Below are 20934 nucleotides of genomic sequence, written 5' to 3' on the forward strand. Positions count from 1 at the left end.
TAGGTGGTTCCCTGGTGGTGCCGATCCCACTCCTTGTGCTGGGAGATGATCGTGGACAGGTGGTTGTCCAACGACTTTGCTGAGAACCACGCGAGGCAGCGGGACCAGCGTCTGCTGAGGCGAGGTGCTACTCACCATCAAGGCAGTCGCAGCCTCCCGGCCTACAAACAAGCATATGTAAGTGATTTCTTTTATCTTATTTGACGCTGAGTTCTGCCTTATTTCTCACCATCTTGCCGTCTTACTCGCAGGAGGCTGCACACCCGGGCGTGGAGGTCTCGGAGTTCTCTACGTGGGCTATGTCCCACATGGGCAGGGCGTCTTCCTCTGTCTCCTTCGACACGTCTGCCCCGCGCGAGGTGTACTCCGACCCGACCGTGCACACTAAGATCCAAGAGTACACCTCAAAGGTGAGGGAGGTCCATGGGGAAGATTACGATGTGCGCACTGAGCCCATTGATGCAGAGACCATCATGAGGCTAGGAGGAGGCAAGAAGCATGGGCGGCTGTGGATTGTAGACGGCACCATCGACTCCACCACTGTTCCCTCTCTCGACATGCTCCGAGCACGGAGCACGAGCTCCAGCCAGCCCATACGCCCATGGCCTAGTCCGTCACTGCAGCGGGTCGATGCTCTCGAGGTACGTCCTGGTTTACTCGTCGTACGTTCATCTTTGCACACCTAAGTTACATTTGCATTACTGAAACATTGAAGTTTGTATTGCAGGCCGAGCTGCAGGCCCAGAAGCTCGTGGTCGAGGCTTAGAGCGCGCAACTGCAGGCCTAGAGGGAAGCGTTCGCGGCCCAGGAGAGGAGGATGCAAGAAATGGAGGCCTTCATGCGGAGTGTCCAACAAGGGAGTGTACCTTTGCCGTTGGCAGCACCTCCACCGCCTACTCCTACAGCCACTCCTGTAAGTATGAAAATTCACTCTTACTAGATGCTTCCTTGACATACAACCATGGTTGACATACAAACTTACTAGATGCTTGACATAGAAACTTACTAGATGCTTGACATAGAAACTTACTACATGCATGCACTAGCTATGGCATACACCAATGCTTCACATAGAAACTTACTAGATGAATCTCACACATGCAACCTCTTATCCTTTTTGCAGCTTTCGTCGGCGGGTTCGAATAACCCCGCTAATGCGTCACCGAATGAACCATCGTGTCATAGGCCGCTTTTTTGAGGAGTTGTGCTTCGTCATGTGCTTGGACTTGAGCTTCACTTGTGGTTGTGACTTGTGCTTTGACTTGATGGACTGTGTTTGTGAATTTATGACTTGTGATTGTGATATTTGACTTGTGGTTGCGATATGTTGTTATTTGAGTTGTGGTTGTGATATAATGTGTGAAAATGGTTTCGTTGTGATATATATGTGATTATTATGATGTTTGTGATATATATGTGACATGTGATATATATTTGAACTGTTTGTGTCAGTGGAATGCAAAAAACAAAAAAAATTGCAGTTTCGGTTGATTTGCCGAGCGCAATGGTCATGACACTCGGCAAAGCTGGGAAACTTTGCCGAGTGCCAGGACATTGCACTCGGCAAAGATTTTTTTTAAAAAAAAGCAAAAAATCTTTGCCAAGTGCAAGCTGGGGAGGCACTCGGCAAAGAGTTTTTTTAAAAAATAAAAAATGTCTTTGCCGAGTGCCCAAACTGTCGGCACTCGGCAAAGACGCCGTCAACGGAGTAGCGCCGTTGACGGCTGCTTTTCTTTGCCGAGCGCCGCCGTTGGCCCTCGGAAAATGCTTTGCCGAGTGCCCGACAACTGGCCCTCGGCAAAGAGCCTCTTTGCCGTTAAATTTTTTTCCGAGGGCTCTTTGCCGAGGGCGGCGCTCGGCAAAGCCTTTGCCGAGGGCTTTTAGGCCTTTGCCGAGTGCCCTGGGCCCTCAGCAAAGATGCTCTGTCCGGTAGTGTTAGTTCCTAATTTAGTACTAATGAACTTAAGAATGAATCACAAACTTTAGTAATTTCTAAACAAATTTACACGTTATTTTCAATAATTCCATGGATCTTTAGCTTTCATGTTGACCTCTAGTTTCAAATACAAGTTGTTGCTGGCCCATGCTGCCGGTTGCAAACTAAGAAATTGTACTTTTCAGCCTGGCTTATCAGCCATGGTATAGTGTTTTTCTCTCGCAACAAATCAGCGAACAGTACTTTTCAGCCTGGCTTTTCAGCGAAACGAACAGGGCTTAGTAAAAGTCAGACAAAATGACAGGCTAAAAGTCTGAACATTTTGTGCGACCTCAAAACTTAATTAGCCTAGAAAGGATAGACTTGTGTATCAACAACAAACTCACCTGCAACATGAGGATGTCATGGATCATCGTGAATACGTCTTATATTGCAGTTTCCAATTGCATGAGAGGCTTTAGATCTGGTATATGAGAGCAATCAAATCAGTGAGAGGAGCACACACAAGAAATGTGCACCAGCATTTACACTTTCAATTCCAGTTAAGTTGGTAACACAAGTATCTTTTACTGAATGATCAAATGACAATTGTAAACATTCAGGAAGGAAAGAAACCAGAGAACATCCAATTGTCTTATTTTTTTTTTCTTTTTTCCGGTCCTCTGCTGGCCGTGGTTCCGATGCTGATGGTGCTGCATCATAGCGAGCTGATGGTGCCCATCCATCATGTTCTGCATGACAGATTGCAATGTCAATTGTTGTTTGATCTCACTGTGGGGGATATACTCCCGGTACCCACAAGACAAGACATGGGCCGCGCACCAAAGGTAGCTCAATCCACAAGATTAAGGCGTGCACCGCAAGGCTACAAGAAGATGTGATTTATTGTATAATACCAAATAAGATATTTTCCTTGTAACCCTACCCCTCCAGAGTATATAAGGAGAGGCAGGGGTCCCCTAATGGGCATCTACACATATCTTAATGCAATACATTGGAACACCGGATGTTGGTATTACGTCATACTGATGGCCGAACATGTCTACATCTTGTGTCTCGATGCTTGTATTACCATCTAGTTCGTATCTCGCGTACCTCCACCAATTCATCTACTATCATGGGCATACCCCTTGGTAGACTGTCGGTCGTATTTTGTCGACAGTGGCACGTCAAGAAGGGGGTGTGCGTGCTGATTCTATGGCGAATCAGATGAGAATCTTTTTCTTCAACCAACATCGCCGACAACTCGGCATTCGGTGGCAACTCGATGCTGGCACGCAGCAGATTGCTTTCCTCTGTGAACGGCCGCACGTGCTGGAGTCCGACGCCTTGCCATGCACCTCCAACAGACGCAACACACGACAACAAGATCGGAGTCAAGCAATCTAAGAAAGCTAAGTCAAGTCACTTCTTAATTAAATATTGTTATTATACTTCCAGATATATCCGTATGTCTGCATGATTTCAGTTGGAAGAAACCTAATCGCATCTTGTTGTTGCTCGTGATTTCTGATCGGATACACAAGTTCGTTTCCGCGGATCACGACAACCAGCAATCAGGAAAGGCGGCCGGCGATAACGTGATGTGGAGCAGTGTTTCCATCAAAGATGCTGGTCGGTCATACAAGCTAATTGGAGTAGTTGAAGAGATATACAAGCACATATGGATCTGGAACTACGCTACCATGCAAGCAACCTCATGTGTCTAAGGCATGCAAGGAAGATCTCAGACTACGCTGTTGCCTCGGTTGGACATGCTCAAGGGCTTCGCCTCCCCATGCGTATCGACTCCGTCAGGCTCCGATTATGCCCGTTCATCTATGACTCCGCGTATCCGTCCGAGCTATCAAGCGAACTGTCCGAGCTGCCAAGCCAGCCGTCCCAGCTGTCAAGCGAGCCATCCAAATCACACCCATCTACTCGGGCATCATGACTTGCCGACTCCTCTACTCCATTTGGCGTCAATCAAGCTAAGTCATGCTTTAATATTCTTCTAAATATTCTCTAATCTTCGTACGTCTCCGATGTCTCTACATGTTATTTTCTCCATAATCATTCTCCAAACGACTTTTTTCTCCGCGTATACCATCCTAAAGATGACACATGCTTTCGACTCAATAAATCCCTAAACAGTCATGTTGACGCTTTGATGTTCCAGAGACGGCCCTGTCTCTGGCTTCTCCCTACATGTGCATGAGCATCTACCCTTTGTGTTATGGGTGGTCGGCAGTGGCTCCTTGATGACACTTTATTCTTCCTATACTCACACGGGCTCCGCGCTCCGCGTTATGGTTAACGGGCTAGCCAGGGCTAGAGATTCAGCTACAAACTAACTGTTCGGATGGTTTATATTAAATATAAACACTTCATCCAAAAACGAACACAATGTTCATCTACAACTAATTGCCGAGCTACATACACTATTTTTGATTTTCCTCCAGGTTTCATATATTTTAGTTTTACATCATGAATTGCCCGTGCTACATATTTTAATTTTAGGGGCCTAGTTCAGTCAACGAGCTAAAGCTCAGGGACTGGATCCGTCAGGAAGTACAAGAGGATCATCGTTTGGGTGGTCGCGCCACCTGGCACTCGGACTTCACCACCGACCAACTGGTTGGACCGTTCGGCTCATGGATTTCATCGCCGACTAGTTGGTCGGACTGTTCGACACTCATTTCCGCTTAGGCATTCACTTCACCGCCGACCAGTTGGTTGGACTTCTCGACGCTCATCACCAACCCGTTGGTCATATTCGCCATGTTCGCTTGGCTTATAAGTCGTACTTTTTCAGCCAACTAATAGTATTTTTTTTCTCTCACAACAAATCAGCCAACAGTACTTTCAGCCCTTATCAGCCAAGCGAATAGGGCAATTGCTTGTCGGTTCAGCTTCATCAACAGCTACGCAAAGGACTTGCCAGCTATACTAAGGACTCCTCGGCCCTTGGATTCTTTGTGCAAGAGTCGCCAGTTAAGCTAGAGACTCTCTTGGTGTTTGGATTTTGCTACGTCTCATCCCTATGCTTTCAAGTTGCTCCATATTGTTCGGATCAGGGTGCTGATCTTAGGCAACACGTCTGGGTCTTGATAAGTACATGACAGATGGCGTTGTTAAGCTTTCAGATTTATTTCCTTTGACCCGGCTCAAGATTTATTTCTTCATCTTCCTACATGCTCGGGGACTAAGTGACTACACTTCACCTGATGATGAATGTAGTGTTTTTTTTCTGATTTACCCTTCTTATTGACTAAGGAGTCTAAGTGGCTACACTTCATCTAAGAGGAAGAATTTTCAATTTTTATGTTGAGCCCCTTACATCCTTCTGGCAAACTTTACTCGAGTAAGTCCGAGCCTAGCTCCTAGTTGAACTACTTGGACATCTGCTTCAACTGCTCGGATGCCGTTTTCAACTGCTTGGACGCCTAGTTAACAGCTCAGATGCTTGTTTCAACAGCTCGGCTCCAATTTAAACTGGTTAGAAGCATGTCTCTGGTGATCTGTAGCAAGTTGGACAACTCAGATAAGCTCTAGATGGCATTGCTCAAAGGATAAGGCGTTCGGGGACTAGCTGTGGGGATATACCGCTGGTACCCACAAGACAAGACATGGGCCGCACCCCAAAGATGGCCTAGCCCACAAGATCAAGGCGTGCACCGCAAGGCTACAAGAAGATGTGATTTACTGTATAGTACCAAATAGGATATTTTCCTTATAACCCTACCCCTCCAGAGAATATAAGGAGAGGCAGGGGTCCCCTAATGGGCATCTACACATATCTCAATGCAATACATTGGAACACCGGATGTAGGTATTACGTCATACTGATGGCCGAACATGTCTACATCTTGTGTCTCGATGCTTGTATTACCATCTAGTTCGTATCTCGCGTACCTCCACCAATTCATCTACTATCATGGGCATACCCCTTGGTAAACTGTCGGTCGTATTTCGTCGACAGTGGCACGTCAAGTAGGGGGTGTGCGTGCTGATTCTATGGCGAATCAGATGAGAATCTTTTTCTTCAACCAACATCGCCGACAACTCGGCATTCGGTGGCAACTCGATGCTGGCACGCAGCAGATTGCTTTCCTCTGTGAACGGCCGCACGTGCTGGAGTCCGACGCCTTGCCATGCACCTCCAACAGACGCAACACACGACAACAAGATCGGAGTCAAGCAATCTAAGAAAGCTAAGTCAAGTCACTTCCTAATTAAATATTGTTATTATACTTCCAGATATATCCGTATGTCTGCATGATTTCAGTTGGAAGAAACCTAATCGCATCTTGTTGTTGCTCGTGATTTCTGATCGGATACACAAGTTCGTTTCTGTGGATCACGACAACCAGCAATCAGGAAAGGCGGCCGGCGATAACATGATGTGGAGCAGTGTTTCCATCAAAGATGCTGGTCGGTCGTACAAGCTAATTGGAGTAGTTGAAGAGATATACAAGCACATATGGATCTGGAACTACGCTACCATGCAAGCAACCTCACGTGTCTAAGGCATGCAAGGAAGATCTCAGACTACGCCGTCGCCTCGGTCGGACATGCTCAAGGGCTTCGCCTCCCCATGCATATCAACTCCGTCAGGCTCCGATTATGCCCGTTCATCTATGACTCCGCGTATCCGTCCAAGCTATCAAGCGAACTGTCCGAGCTGCCAAGCCTGCCGTCCCAGCTGTCAAGCGAGCCATCCAAATCACACCCATCTACTCGGGCATCATGACTTGCCGACTCCTCTACTCCATTCGGCGTCAATCAAGCTAAGTCATGCTTTAATATTCTTCTAAATATTCTCTAATCTTCGTACGTCTCCGATGTCTCTACATGTTGTTTTGTCCATAATCATTCTCCAAACGACTTTTTTCTCTGCGTATACCATCCTAAAGATGACACATGCTTTCGACTCAATAAATCCCTAAACAGTCATGTTGACGCTTTGATGTTCCAGAGACGGCCCTGTCTCTGGCTTCTCCCTACATGTGCATGAGCATCTACCCTTTGTGTTATGGGTGGTCGGCAGTGGTTCCTTGATGACACTTTATTCTTCCTATACTCACACGGGCTCCGCGCTCCGTGTTATGGTTAAAGGGCTAGCCAGGGCTAGAGATTCAACTACAAACTAACTGTTCGGATGGTTTATATTAAATATAAACACTTCATCCAAAAACGAACACAATGTTCATCTACAACTAATTGCCGAGCTACATACACTATTTTTGATTTTCCTCCAGGTTTCATATATTTTAGTTTTACATCATGAATTGCCCGTGCTACATATTTTAATTTTAGGGGCCTAGTTCAGTCAACGAGCTAAAGCTCAGGGACTGGATCCGTCAGGAAGTACAAGAGGATCATCGTTTGGGTGGTCACGCCACCTGGCACTCGGACTTCACCACCGACCAACTGGTTGGACCGTTCGGCTCATGGATTTCATCGCCGACTAGTTGGTCGGACTGTTCGACACTCATTTCCGCTTAGGCATTCACTTCACCGCCGACCAGTTGGTTGGACTTCTCGGCGCTCATCACCAACCCGTTGGTCATATTCGCCATGTTCGCTTGGCTTATAAGCCGTACTTTTTCAGCCAACTAATAGTATTTTTTTTTCTCTCACAACAAATCAGCCAACAGTACTTTCAGCCATGGCTTATCAGCCAAGCGAATAGGGCAATTGCTTGTCGGTTCGGCTTCATCGACAGTTACGCTAAGGACTTGCCAGCTATACTAAGGACTCCTCGGCCCTTGGATTCTTTGTGCAAGAGTCGCCAGTTAAGCTAGAGACTCTCTTGGTGTTTGGATTTTGCTACGTCTCATCCCTATGCTTTCAAGTTGCTCCATATTGTTCGGATCAGGGTGCTGATCTTAGGCAACACGTCTGGGTCTTGATAAGTACATGACAGATGGCGTTGTTAAGCTTTCAGATTTATTTCCTTTGACCCGGCTCAAGATTTATTTCTTCATCTTCCTACATGCTCGGGGACTAAATGACTACACTTCACCTGACGATGAATGTAGTGTTTTTCTTTCTGATTTACCCTTCTTATTGACTAAGGAGTCTAAGTGGCTACACTTCGTCTAAGATGAAGAATTTTCAATTTTTATGTTGAGCCCCTTACATCCTTCTGGCAAACTTTACTCGAGTAAGTCCGAGCCTAGCTCCTAGTTGAACTACTTGGACATCTGCTTCAACTGCTCGGATGCCGTTTTCAACTGCTTGGACGCATGGTTAACAGCTCAGATGCTTGTTTCAACAGGTCGGCTCCAATTTAAACTGGTTAGAAGCATGTCTCTGGTGATCTGTAGCAAGTTGGACAACTCAGATAAGCTCCAGATGGCATTGCTCAAAGGATAAGGCGTTCGGGGACTAGCTGTGGGGATATACCCCTGGTACCCACAAGACAAGACATGGGCCGCACCCCAAAGGTGGCCTAGCCCACAAGATCAAGGCGTGCACCGCAAGGCTATAAGAAGATGTGATTTACTGTATAGTACCAAATAGGATATTTTCCTTGTAACCCTACCCCTCCAGAGTATATAAGGAGAGACAGGGGTCCCCTAGTGGGCATTTACACATTTCTCAATGCAATACATCGGAACACAGGATGTAGGTATTACGTCATATTGATGGCCAAACCTGTTTAAATCTTGTGTCTCGGTGCTTGTATTACCATCTAGTTCGTATCTCGCACATGCACCTCCACCGATTCATCTACTACCGTGGGCATACCCCTTGGTAGACTATCGGCCGTATTTCGTCGACACTCACCAACGATATATATGCAGCAGAAAGTGCTTCACGCCTTCATCCACCACACCAACCATACTTTTCTCGACTTAGTCTCAGTCATGACACTACCCCAGATCTGGACATCATTGCCGGTTCAAAAACCCCCTTCATTGCTAGATTTTGAACCGACAGCGGCATACCGGCAGTGATGGGGGGTTGACATCACTGCCGGTCCTTAAAAACCGACACTGATCTATAGGAAATAGTGTCGGTTCCTGGCTCCACCCGGCAGTGTCCAGTTGAACAACACTGCCATTTGTAGAGCCAACCGACAGTGATGGTTGCTTCAAGAGTGTCGGTTCTTGGCTCAAGCCAGCAGTGTTGAGCAAGCCTACACTGTCGGTTAATGGATCAAACCGGCAGTGTTGTAGTAAATATCAGTGTCGGTTCATGGACCAAACCGGTAGTGTTCTCGTAACTATCAGTGTCGGTTCATGGTTCAAGCCGACAGTGTTGAGCAAGCCAACACTATCGGTTCATGGTTCAAACCGACAGTGTTGTAGTAAATATCAGTGTCGGTTCATGGATCAAACCGGCAGTGTTCTTGTAACTAGCAGTGTCGGTTCATGGTTCAAGCCGGTAGTGTTGGCCAAGCCAACACTATCAGTTTCCTTCTAACCGGTAGTGATGGTTACGACAACACTGTCGGTTTGTTGCTAACTGGCGGTGATGGACCGTTCATATTTTATTGTTTTATAATTTATTTTAATTTATATTTTTTCGTGGAATCAGGTTTCGCTTTATATACGCTACGTAGACGACAGGTCCATCAATATTAAACATTACAAATGTTACGATGACAATTCAAATGTTCTTATCCACATCTCGATCCCTCAAAATAAAAAAGAAATCACTACAAGAAATCCATCTTTTTATGACAAAATTCCTCATGACGAGGACTGATTTCATCATATAATGTTACATTTTATGACGAAAGTTTTCCTGTCGTCACAAACTCACAAGGTTCAGAACTATTTATGACGACACTAAACTTTGTGTCACAGAAAGGTATAAATTTTCGTCACAAATTGTCATTCACCAACTGCCGGTTGATAGTTTCTTTTTGTGACGCTAGTACCTGTCTTTATGTGACAGTTTTCTAGCGTCACCTTATTTTTTCCCAAATAAAAGACGTGCTCCAACGATAATATACCCCTGCAGGTGGACCCTACCCATTTTTGTGTTGACTAGTTTCAGTCGTCTCCTCTCCCGTCTCCCCGACCTGGACTGAAGCAGGCGGCGGTGGTGGATATCCGGCGGCGGCCCCTAGTCGGAGTGGAGGGCAGCGAGCAGAGGGTGGGCCGTGGCATCTGGGCGAGCCCGGCCGGCATCGAGAGGGCTCAGTGTGGAGACAGCTTCACCTCTCCCCAACTGATGGCGTGGCGGCCTCTAGGCGGAGGCAGCTCAAGATCCACTGCAAGCGTGGTCGGTGGAGCGTGGATCTCCGGTGACCGGCGCCACTCCATCACCTTGTAGGCCGTGTGCTCCTACTCCCCAGGTGCGCATGGTTGGCAATGCCACCATCATTCCCCTCCTGTCCCCCTCCATTTGGTCGGCAGTATCACCCTCATCCCCCTCCTTGCTCCTCTTTGTGTTGCCATTGCAGTTCCTAATCAATCCCCTCTCTCTTAATTAGGGCTAATGTCGTAGGCTTCATCATCTAATGCTTGCAATCATCGTTCAAGCGCAGCTAGGAGTGCCTAGGAACCCGGATCCCTTGCCGTTGTGGATGCTGCGCCTCTGGCCAGTGCCGTCGATCTGTAGGCACCGATCGATGATGTGACCGGGTTGCCGTTGATTAGATGCCTAGATTGCAGGGATGTTAGGGTGTTTGCTGCCACGACAAAGTCTGGGTCTAACAAAGGAAAGAGATTTTTCAAGTGTCCTAGGAAGAGCTATGGAAATGTTAGTGCAGTGGCTCAATTTGCATTGCCCAAATTTTGTTCTTGTTTGCCCTAATTTCATTCCCTGTTGTTGTAATTTGGATGCAGGGGTCATGTTCTAGGTATTGGTTCAAGGAAGAGTATGTGGTGTTTCTTGTTGATAATGGATACCTACCGTCAGTTCACCCAACCATTGCAGTAGCTTCGACAACAGATGTTCCTGAGCTTGTGGGAAAAATTGAAAGCTTAGAGGAAAATCTGAACAAGGTCAAGGAGATGGTTGGCAAGAACAGGGAAGGCATAGGAAGCTACATTTGTCTTGTGTGTGGATGTGTGAATGTAACAATATTCCTTTTGTTGGCCATCTTCTTGGTTGTAGCTGTTGTGTTGAAGTAGGCAATTGTGATGAAGTGTGGGCCTTTGTGTTTTGTCTGTAATGTTGACAAAAGCTGTAGTGTTGGCAAGAACATGTTGAACCTATTGTGCTAGATGTATGTGTTTGGCAAGACATGTATGAACTATGGGCCTTTGTGCTCTTGGACCTCTCTTGTGTGCTTGAATATGTAACCTGTGCAATTGTGATATGTGTTTGATGTGTAACCTGTGTGGGATGAAATTTTGGCACAATGTATATATTAGGACAATTCTGTAGTTTCCATGACATTGTCTTTGGTCATAATCTCAGAAATATAACCTGCTCCAGATTTTTTGGGCATTCCATGACTGAAAGCATCTAGGCCCCTAGTTGGATTTCGGTGATTAATGTCAATACAAGATTACTATGACTAACGTGTGTTTTGCAGAGGCAATTAAGTTAGGTCATGGTAATGGAGATCGATTGGGCAATCGAGGTTGTCATGCCCCTACGATGAAAATCGTTTCGGTTTTCAGAGGATGGACGACAAGGTTAAGGATAACTAGTTCTAAGTGTCGATTGGAGTTGGAGAGACACTTAGAGTAGTTTAGGACTTTGTTTTTCCTTTGGCCGTACTATGAAGGGGGGTATGAACGGGTAGCTTGACCTAGTTGAGTCTAGTGAGTTAGGTGTGGTGCACACTTGTTAAAACTAGCTCTAGGTAGCTCCTATGAATGCCTAAGATCCTTTGGAGCAAACTTCATTCACATATGTTCGAAAGTTGAAAGTGAATGGAGGGTCAAACACTGACCGGACGCTGGCTCCGGTGCGACCGGACGCTGGCCGCAGGGTCCGGTCAGTTCATTTGACTGAGGTGGTTAAGTCTGTTGTGACCGGACGCTGGAGGGTCGTGTGACCGGACGCTGAGAGCTAGCGTCCGGTCGACTCCAGTAAGGGTCCAGACTTGGAAAAGTGTGACCGGACGCGTCCGGTCAGTGCGACCGGACCCTGAGGGTTCAGCGTCCGGTCGAGTCCAGTAAGGTTCCAGTAAGGGTTTTATGCGACCGGACGCGTCCGGTCAGTGATGACCGGACCCTGCCAGCGTCCGGTCGACTCTTTAAATACTGGTTCGCGGGTAGAACTGACCGGAGCGTCCGGTCATCACGACCGGAGCGTCCGGTCATCCCGCAGAAGCTCATAACGGATAGTTTTTCAGGCTGCCTTATAAATAGAAGCTCCACTCGTGAGTGGAGTGACTTTTGCTCATTCCAACAGCTGAGAAACACGTTTGTGAGTGCCAAGAAGAGCAAGGTCCTAGTGAGGTGTTTGTGATTTGAGAATCCAAGAGAGTAGCCTCACTAGCAAATCAAGAGTAGCAAAGTGTGCATCCATCGTCTCATTAGGCTTCGCGTGGTCAAGTGAGAGTTCGTGCTTGTTACTCTTGGTGATCGCCATCACCTAGACGGCTTGGTGGTGATTGGGAGTTTGGTGTTCACCCGGCGGAGCTTGTGGGTGACCCAACTAAAGTTGTGAGCGGCTTTGGGTGATTCGCCGCGACGGAGTGTCGAAGAATCAACCCGTAAAGAGCACTTGATCCTTGCGCGGATCAAGGGGGAGCTACACCCTTGCGCGGGTGCTCCAACGAGGACTAGTGGAGAGTGGCGACTCTTCGATACCTCGGCAAAACATCGCCGCGTTCCTTTCTCTCCCTATTTACTTTGAGCACCTACTTTGAGTATTTACTTTGAGCAATTCAATACTTGTTTTACATCCATAGAATTGCTTGCTAGAGTAAGGTTGAAATATAGGTTGTGAGTTTGTTGTGCATTAGTTTAATAGAAACACCTTTCTAGGCACAAGGGGTTAATTGGGCTATCCGTAGGATTTGTTTATTGCAAGAGAATTTCGAATTAGCCCAATTCACCCCCCCTCTTGGGCATCTTGATCCTTTCAATTGGTATCAGAGCCTCGTGCTCACGTTTTTAAGCTTAATCGCTTAGAGCAAGATGTCTCACGGGGATGGACCTCCTCCTATCTTTGAGGGAGATGATTTTCCATATTGGAAAATTCGCATGGAAGCATACTTAGAAGCTCTAGATATTGGAATTCTTAGAGCCGCCTCCCAAGGGTTCCCCGCACCTAGGAATGCCGCACAACTTCAAGGCGATGAAGTAAATTATGAAAAATGGAATGCAAAGGCTCGCAACACCATTTTTAGAGGCCTTTGCAAAGAGGTGTTCAACCGTGTAAGGAACCACAAAGACGCCCATGCACTATGGTCGGACGTTTGTGCGCTCCATGAGGGAACCAAGAGTGAGCGTGAGGAACGCTATCATCTTGTGATTAAAAAGCTAAATTCTTTTGAGATGTTTCCCAAAGAAAGTGCTAATGAGATGTATTCTCGCTTAAATGTTCTTGTAGAGGAAGTCAATGGGCTTGGACTTACTCAAATGTCACCATCCGACGTTGTGAGAAGAATCTTGAGTGTCCTCCCCATTGACAAATATGGGCACATTGTGACCGTGCTACATCAAGGTGATCTTTCCGCCGCTACACCGACACAAATCTTGGGAAAGATCAATGCTCATGAGATGTACATGCACATCACACCACAAGATGGCTCATCCTCTACAAAGAAGAAAGAGAAGGACTTAGCATTCAAAGCTAGTCAAGACAAGGGCAAAGCAAGACTTGAGTATGAGAGCTCAAGTGATGAAGATGATGAAGAAAGCCTTGCCCTCATGGTGAAGAAGACCACCAAGATGCTAAAAAGGCTAAATAAGAGTGGCATCAAGTTTGATGGCAAGAAGAAGAAGTTCTTCACAAGCTCAAGAAGAAAGCCAATCTCCGAGATGGATTGCTACAATTGTGGCGAACTTGGCCATCTAGCTCATCAATGCACAAAGCCCAAGAAAGACAAGTTCAAGAACAAGGGCAAGAAAGATGAGTCAAGTGATGAAGATGAAAAGAAGAAGAACAAGCCATACAAGAAGAGAGATGGCAAAAAGAGGGACTTCTACAAGAAGAAGAAGAGTGGCAAGGCCTACATTGTCGGTGATTGGCTCACGGACATTGATTCATCAAGTGGATCATCCGATGATGAGAGTGACGATGAAAAGGTGGCCGCCATTGCTATTGATCTTGCATCTTCACCGCCACCATCGCCATCATCCTCTACACACCTATGCCTTATGGCCAAAGGTGAACGCAAGGTAACTAAGAGTGATGATAGTAGTGATGATGAACATGCTAGTGATGATGATAGTGATAGCGATGATGATGACTCACCTACATATGATGATCTTGTCAAAATACTAAGAAAATATACTAAGATCATTAGAAAGAGTAGAGCTACAAATGAAAAACTTGATGCTAAAAATGATTCACTCTTAGCTAAGTGTGATACATTAGAAAAGGCTAATGATGAGCTCAAAGAAACAAATGATTCTATATCATCCAAACTCAAGGAGCTCAAAGCTTCTAAGAAAGAGCTTAAAGATAAAAATGAAAAACTTGAGTGGGTGCACAATGAGCTTGTCACTAGTCACCATGAGCTAAAAGATGAATATACAACTCTAAAGATCAATTATGATACCCTTATTATTGCACAAGAATTCTTACCAAATGAGCCACATGATGCTACTAACCATGTTGTTAAGATTGATATAGCTACCTCATGTGATGATTTAATTGATGAAAGCATTGAGCATGGATCTAGTATCAAGGGCAAGCAAGTGGTTGAGTGCAATGACTATGATGAGTTTGTCAAGCTCAAGAGTGACAATGAAAAGCTCATGAAAGATCTTGAAGAGATGAAAAGTCACAACACCATTGTGCTAGAAACTCTTGATCATGACAAAGAGGTGATCCTTGAGAATGAGAAGCTAAAAGAAGAAATCAAGAAACTCAAGGAGGAGAAGAACAATGATATTCTCAAGGAAGAGAATAAGAAGCTCAAGATGGAGAAAGAGCATCTCAAGGTGGGATTGAGCAAGTTTGCTAGAGGCAAGCATCTCCAAAGTGAGCTACTCATGAATACCGTCATGAAGATGGATAGAAGTGGCATTGGATATATGGCAAGTGTAGAGAAGAAGAAGGCTCAAGCTCAACACCAACAATCAAAGCCAAAGCCAAAGCCAAAGAGATGTTTTGAGTGTGGACAAGAAGGCCACTTTGCTCATGAGTGTCAAACTCCACCACCACAACCCTTGCCCAAGCATGCTAGACCCTTTGCCTTCAATGCTCACTACATGCTTAGAAAAGATTCGAGTGGAAAGATGAAAGTCATGTTCTTAGGTCCCCCCAACAAGAGTAGGCCTAAGAAAATTTGGGTGGCTAAGTCACTTGTTGAGAAGGTGAAGGGCCCTCAACAAGCTTGGATCCCTAAAGCTTGAATCTCTTGTGTGTAGGTGAACTACAAGACCGGTGGAAGTCATTGGGTTATTGATAGTGGTTGCACTCAACATATGACCGGTGATCCTCGTATGTTCACCTCACTAGATGAAAAGGTAGATGGACAAGAGAAAATAACATTTGGAGATAATTCAAAGGGCAAGGTCAAAGGATTGGGCAAAGTGGCAATATCAAATGATCATTCCATCTCCAATGTGCTCTATGTTGCTTCATTAAGTTTCAACTTGCTATCCGTTGGACAATTGTGTGATCTTGGCTTCCAATGCTTGTTCACCGAGAAGGAGGTTGTTGTATCCAAGGTAGATGACAAGCAAGTGATATTCAATGGATTTAGATACAACAACTTATATCTAGTTGACTTCACCTCCGAAGATGCAAACTTGAAGACTTGCCTATTCACCAAAACAACACTTGGGTGGCTATGGCATAGAAGACTTGCTCATGTTGGGATGAGCTCACTCAAGAAGCTTATGAAGAATGATTTGGTGAGAGGATTGAAGGATGTCAAGTTTGAGAAGGACAAGCTTTGTAGTGCATGTCAAGCCGGCAAGCAAGTTGCAAACACTCATCCAACCAAAGCCTTCATGTCAACCACAAGAGTGCTAGAACTCCTACACATGGATTTATTTGGACCAACAACATACAAGAGTTTGGGAGGAAATCTCTATTGTCTTGTGATTGTGGATGACTATTCAAGATATACATGGGTGTTCTTCCTTCATGACAAATCCGAAGTTGGATCATGTTTCAAGAAGTTTGCCAAGAGAGCTCAAAATGAATTTGAAGTGAAGCTAAAGAAGATAAGAAGTGACAATGGCAAAGAGTTTGACAACACAAATATAGAAGCTTATTGTGATGAAGTTGGAATCAAACATGAAGTCTCCGCAACCTATACTCCTCAACAAAATGGTGTAGTTGAGAGGAAGAACCGGACTTTGATCACTCTTGCAAGGACAATGCTAGATGAGTACAACACCCCCGAAGCTCTATGGGCGGAAGCAATCAACACCGCATGTTACGCATCCAACCGCCTATTTCTTCAAAAGTTCCTTGTCAAGACACCATATGAGTTGCTCAATGGGAAGAAGCCGGACGTCTCCTTCTTTAGGGTGTTTGGTTGCAAGTGCTACATCTACAAGAAGCGGCAACACCTAGGGAAGTTTCAAAGGCGTTGTGACATAGGTTTTCTTGTTGGTTACTCATTGAAGTCCAAAGCATATAGAGTATTTAATCATGCCACCGGCTTGGTTGAAGAAACATATGATGTGGAATTTGATGAATCTAACGGCTCCCAAGGAGCACATGAGAATCTTGATGATGTAGGTGATGAACCATTGAGGGAGGCTATGAAGAACATTCCGGTGGGAGACATCAAGCCAAAAGATGATGAAGATGATGTACAAGTCATTAACCAACCTTCTTCATCAAATGTACCACAAGATGGTGAAAAAGTTGGGAGAGTAGAAAATGAAGATACTCATATCTCCCATGAGCAAATGGTGGTACAAGCACAAGATGTTGATGCTCCACAACCTCCTCCTCAAGTGGTCAATAGAAGAAATACACCTCTCCTACAAGATCATCCACAAGATCTCATCATAGGGAGTCCAACAAAGGGGGTGATGACTCGATCTCAAAAACTTACTTCATTTATTGCTCATCACTCTTTTGTCTCTTGCTATGAGCCTACCAAGGTAGAAGATGCTCTAAAAGATCCGGATTGGATCAATGCCATGCATGAAGAGTTGAACAACTTCACTCGCAATGAAGTTTGGAATCTTGAAGAGCGACCAAACGGTGCAAGAGTCATTGGAACGAAGTGGGTGTTCCGCAACAAGCAAAATGATCAAGGTGTTGTTGTGAGGAACAAGGCAAGACTAGTTGCAAAGGGGTTCTCTCAAGTTGAAGGTTTAGATTTTGGAGAAACCTTTGCACCGGTTGCAAGACTAGAAGCCATCCGTATCCTTCTTGCATATGCATCACATCATGAAATGAAACTATATCAAATGGATGTGAAAAGTGCATTCTTAAATGGCTTTATTAATGAACTAGTCTATGTTGATCAACCTCCCGGGTTTGAAGACCCTAGATATCCTAATCATGTTTATAGGTTGTCCAAGGCACTATATGGGCTTAAGCAAGCCCCAAGAGCTTGGTATGAGCGCCTTCGGGACTTCCTTATTGAAAAGGGCTTCACCATTGGGAAGGTCGACACCACACTATTCACCAAGAAGCTTGATGGGCATATCTTCATTTGTCAAGTATATGTTGATGATATCATCTTTGGATCATCAAATGAAGACTCATGCAAAGAATTTGGTGAATTGATGTCTAAGGAGTTCGAGATGTCAATGATTGGTGAGCTTACATTCTTTCTTGGTTTTCAAGTCAAGCAAATGAAGGAAGGCATCTTCATCTCTCAAGAGAAATACACAAAAGATCTTCTCAAGAGATTCAAGATGGATGAATGTAAGCCAATCAAGACCCCAATGCCTACCAATGGACATCTCGACCTAGATGAGGGAGGTAACTCGGTTGATCAAACTCTCTACCGTTCTATGATTGGTAGCTTGTTATATTTAACCGCATCTAGGCCCGACATCATGTTTAGTGTGTGTATGTGTGCTAGATTTCAAGCAAGTCCTAAGGAAACACATTTAATTGCCGTAAAAAGAATCCTTAGGTATCTTAAGCACACACCAAGCATTGGCCTTTGGTATCCCAAAGGAGCTTTATTTGAATTAATTGGCTATTCCGATTCGGACTACGCCGGATGCAAAGTTGATAGAAAGAGCACATCCGGAGGGTGCCATTTGCTTGGTAGATCTCTTGTGTCTTGGTCCTCCAAGAAACAAAATAGTGTGGCTTTGTCCACCGCCGAAGCGGAATACATTGCCGCGGGTGCTTGTTGTGCACAAATATTATACATGAAACAAACTTTACTAGACTATGGAGTAGTTCTAGAGAAAGTACCTCTTTTGTGCGACAATGAAAGTGCGGTAAAACTTGCAAATAATCCGGTTCAACACTCTCGCACCAAGCATATAGATATCCGCCATCACTTTCTAAGAGATCATGTAGCCAAAAATGATATATCACTAGAAGGTGTAAGATCCGAAGATCAATTAGCGGATATCTTCACTAAACCGCTAGATGAAGCTACATTTTGTAGATTGCGGAACGAGCTCAATGTACTTGATTTTAGTAACTTCACAAAAAATTGAGCTTGTGTTGTCCCTTGCATTCATTGTAAAATACAACATGTTTAATTTGTGGCAATGCATATAGGGCTTGTCTAACATGGTTAAGATAACCGCCGAAAAGCGTGTGAAGAAGCTTAACCTTGGATCAAACTTGACAAGCAACTAGATTTACTTACAAGCATTACATATGCATGAATGTTGTTTTGTCATTTTTGTTCCATTTGCCCTCTTGTTGCCTACTTTCTTAAAAAGAATTATAGCCTAAGGCAAAATATTTTGAAAAATATGAGGGTTTGAGAGAGGTCACTCACATCAGTCCCAATTGGTGTTTATTTGGATCTTATTCAAGTTGGGACTTGATTGGGAACAGGTAGCGCGAAGGTATGTTGAAGAATTGCTGAAAAAGGTGCACCGGACGCTGCACCGGACGCTACTGTCCAGCGTCCGGTCAGTTCACAGGAGGTGAACTGCTGTTGAAGGAGTGACCGGACGCTGCGTCTGTGCGTCCGGTCAGAAAGGGCTCAGCGTCCGGTCGATCGGAGGATGACAAAGTTGTACTGACCGGACCCTGCCTGCGTCCGGTCAAGGACCACCGGACGCGTCCGGTCGCGATTCCAGAGGATTTGGACCTCTCTGGAATCGACCGGACGCTGGGTGGTAGCGTCCGGTCGCTACCACCGGAGCGTCCGGTCAGTGGATCCCGCGCGACTTCAAGTCTCTTTTCACGTTTCCTTCTCTGTCACGTTCTTGGGGGATTATATTAACAGGCCTTCAACCTTTTCTTCCCTGACCTAACCCGTGACCCGCGCCCAAGTCGCCGCCGCACCAGCGCCGCCACCTCTTCGCGCCCTATCTCGCGCACGCGCCGCCGCTGCCTCGCCAAGTCGCCGCCGTACCTCGCGCCCGCGCAGCCGTGCCCTAGCCCGAGCCACCGTCGCAGCCTCGCCGCGCCACGCCTGCCCAGCCGCGCGCCACCACGCCGTGCCCTAGCCACGCGCCGCCGCAGCCCAGCCTCGCGCTACCGAGCCCCGCGCCGCTGTCCCGCGCCACCATCTGCCCGTCGCAGCCAAGCGCCGCCGCAGCCCAGCCTCGCGCTACCGAGCCCCGCGCCGCTGTCCCGCGCCACCATCTGCCCGTCGCAGCCAAGCGCCGCCGAGCTCCGGCCCTGCCTTGCCTCTGCTCAGCACCTCGCCGGTCACCTCGCACCCAAGCTCGCTGCCCCATCGGTGCCGAGGCTGCCAATCTTCGCCGCTCTTGCCCGATCCTCCCACTGGTTGGTAAGGCAAAATCTTGTGCTTCAAAATTGATCTCAAATTGTGACCTAGATCAAATTCTAATCGCACTGATTCCCCATTGCATTCAGGGCATTTGACATAACCCTAGCCCGGTTCTGAGATCCCCCGCGTGACAACTTACCTCTTCTCGGTTCGCGTTTCGTCAGGTAGAAAGCCATACGATTCAATTTCGCATCTACATTGCTTTCTCTATTAGGATTTCGCATCTATTAGATATATTGTATTTATTTGTATATCCATCTATTCCATCGTGCAGCGAGTCGGTTCCGTTGTGTTTCGTCTGGCAGTTGGCAGCAAACTCGGAGCCAAGCTCGCGAGTAAGGATCGAGGCCAAGCCTCGAAAGCAGCAGTATTGACAGTTGATCTTCATCAGCGGCAGTTCACCATCTTGTCAGCTCAGATGGCTCGCACCAAGAATGTTGGTGGTGGCCCAGGCGATGATGATCGGAGGCCCCCGCCTCGTCAGCCAGCCGGATCCAAGGGCAAGTCAACCAAGCAAGTAACATCCAAGAAGCGCAAGTACCCCGACGCCGAGACAGCGAGAGCAGCAGCTGTTGCAGAGGCCGCAGAGCGTGCAGAGAGAGGTGGTACCCGCAACGGAGTTGTTATTGCAGATCAGCCAGTTTCACCCGCACTCAGAGCTGCGATTGAGGAGGCTGAGCGTCGTCATGGTAGTCCAGCTGGGACTGCCACGTTGGCAGGACGACGGGTTGCCATTGAGGAGGGTCCGTCAGCACAGCAGCAGCCCCCACCAGCAGAGCCTCAGCCAGCCCAGGAGACTCAGGAGAGTCAGGAGACCGAGCCGGCACCTCAGCTACGCCGCTCGAGTCGTACCAGTGCTACAGTTCCACCGAGGCCAGTTACACGGCGCAGGGGTTCACGTCCCCCGCCCAGACCAGAGGGTCCGCCTCCAGTGGTACACCTCGACTTGAGGGCCGCTACAGCCAGGCAGGTTCAGCAGCTGCGGTTTGTTGAGTTCGAGATCTGGTTTCCTCCGAGGAGGGATGAGAGAGCAGCTGAGGGGTTCTACACGCCACTGCATGAGGATTTCTAC

The 20934-nt window shown here is 46.5% G+C and overlaps 1 protein-coding gene across 1 annotated transcript; it reads left to right on the top strand.

Annotated features, from left to right (window-relative positions):
- The first annotated feature begins 308 nt into the window (after positions 1-308).
- Positions 309-19892, top strand: LOC136501948 (uncharacterized). The gene is made up of 2 exons (XM_066497457.1): positions 309-410; positions 19353-19892. The coding sequence occupies exons 1-2, from the start codon at positions 309-311 to the stop codon at positions 19890-19892; spliced, it is 642 nt and encodes a 213-aa protein (XP_066353554.1).
- The last annotated feature ends 1042 nt before the right edge of the window (positions 19893-20934 follow it).

The sequence above is a fragment of the Miscanthus floridulus genome, chromosome 13 (genome assembly GCF_019320115.1).
Source record: "Miscanthus floridulus cultivar M001 chromosome 13, ASM1932011v1, whole genome shotgun sequence".
In the NCBI taxonomy this organism is placed as follows: domain Eukaryota; kingdom Viridiplantae; phylum Streptophyta; class Magnoliopsida; order Poales; family Poaceae; genus Miscanthus; species Miscanthus floridulus.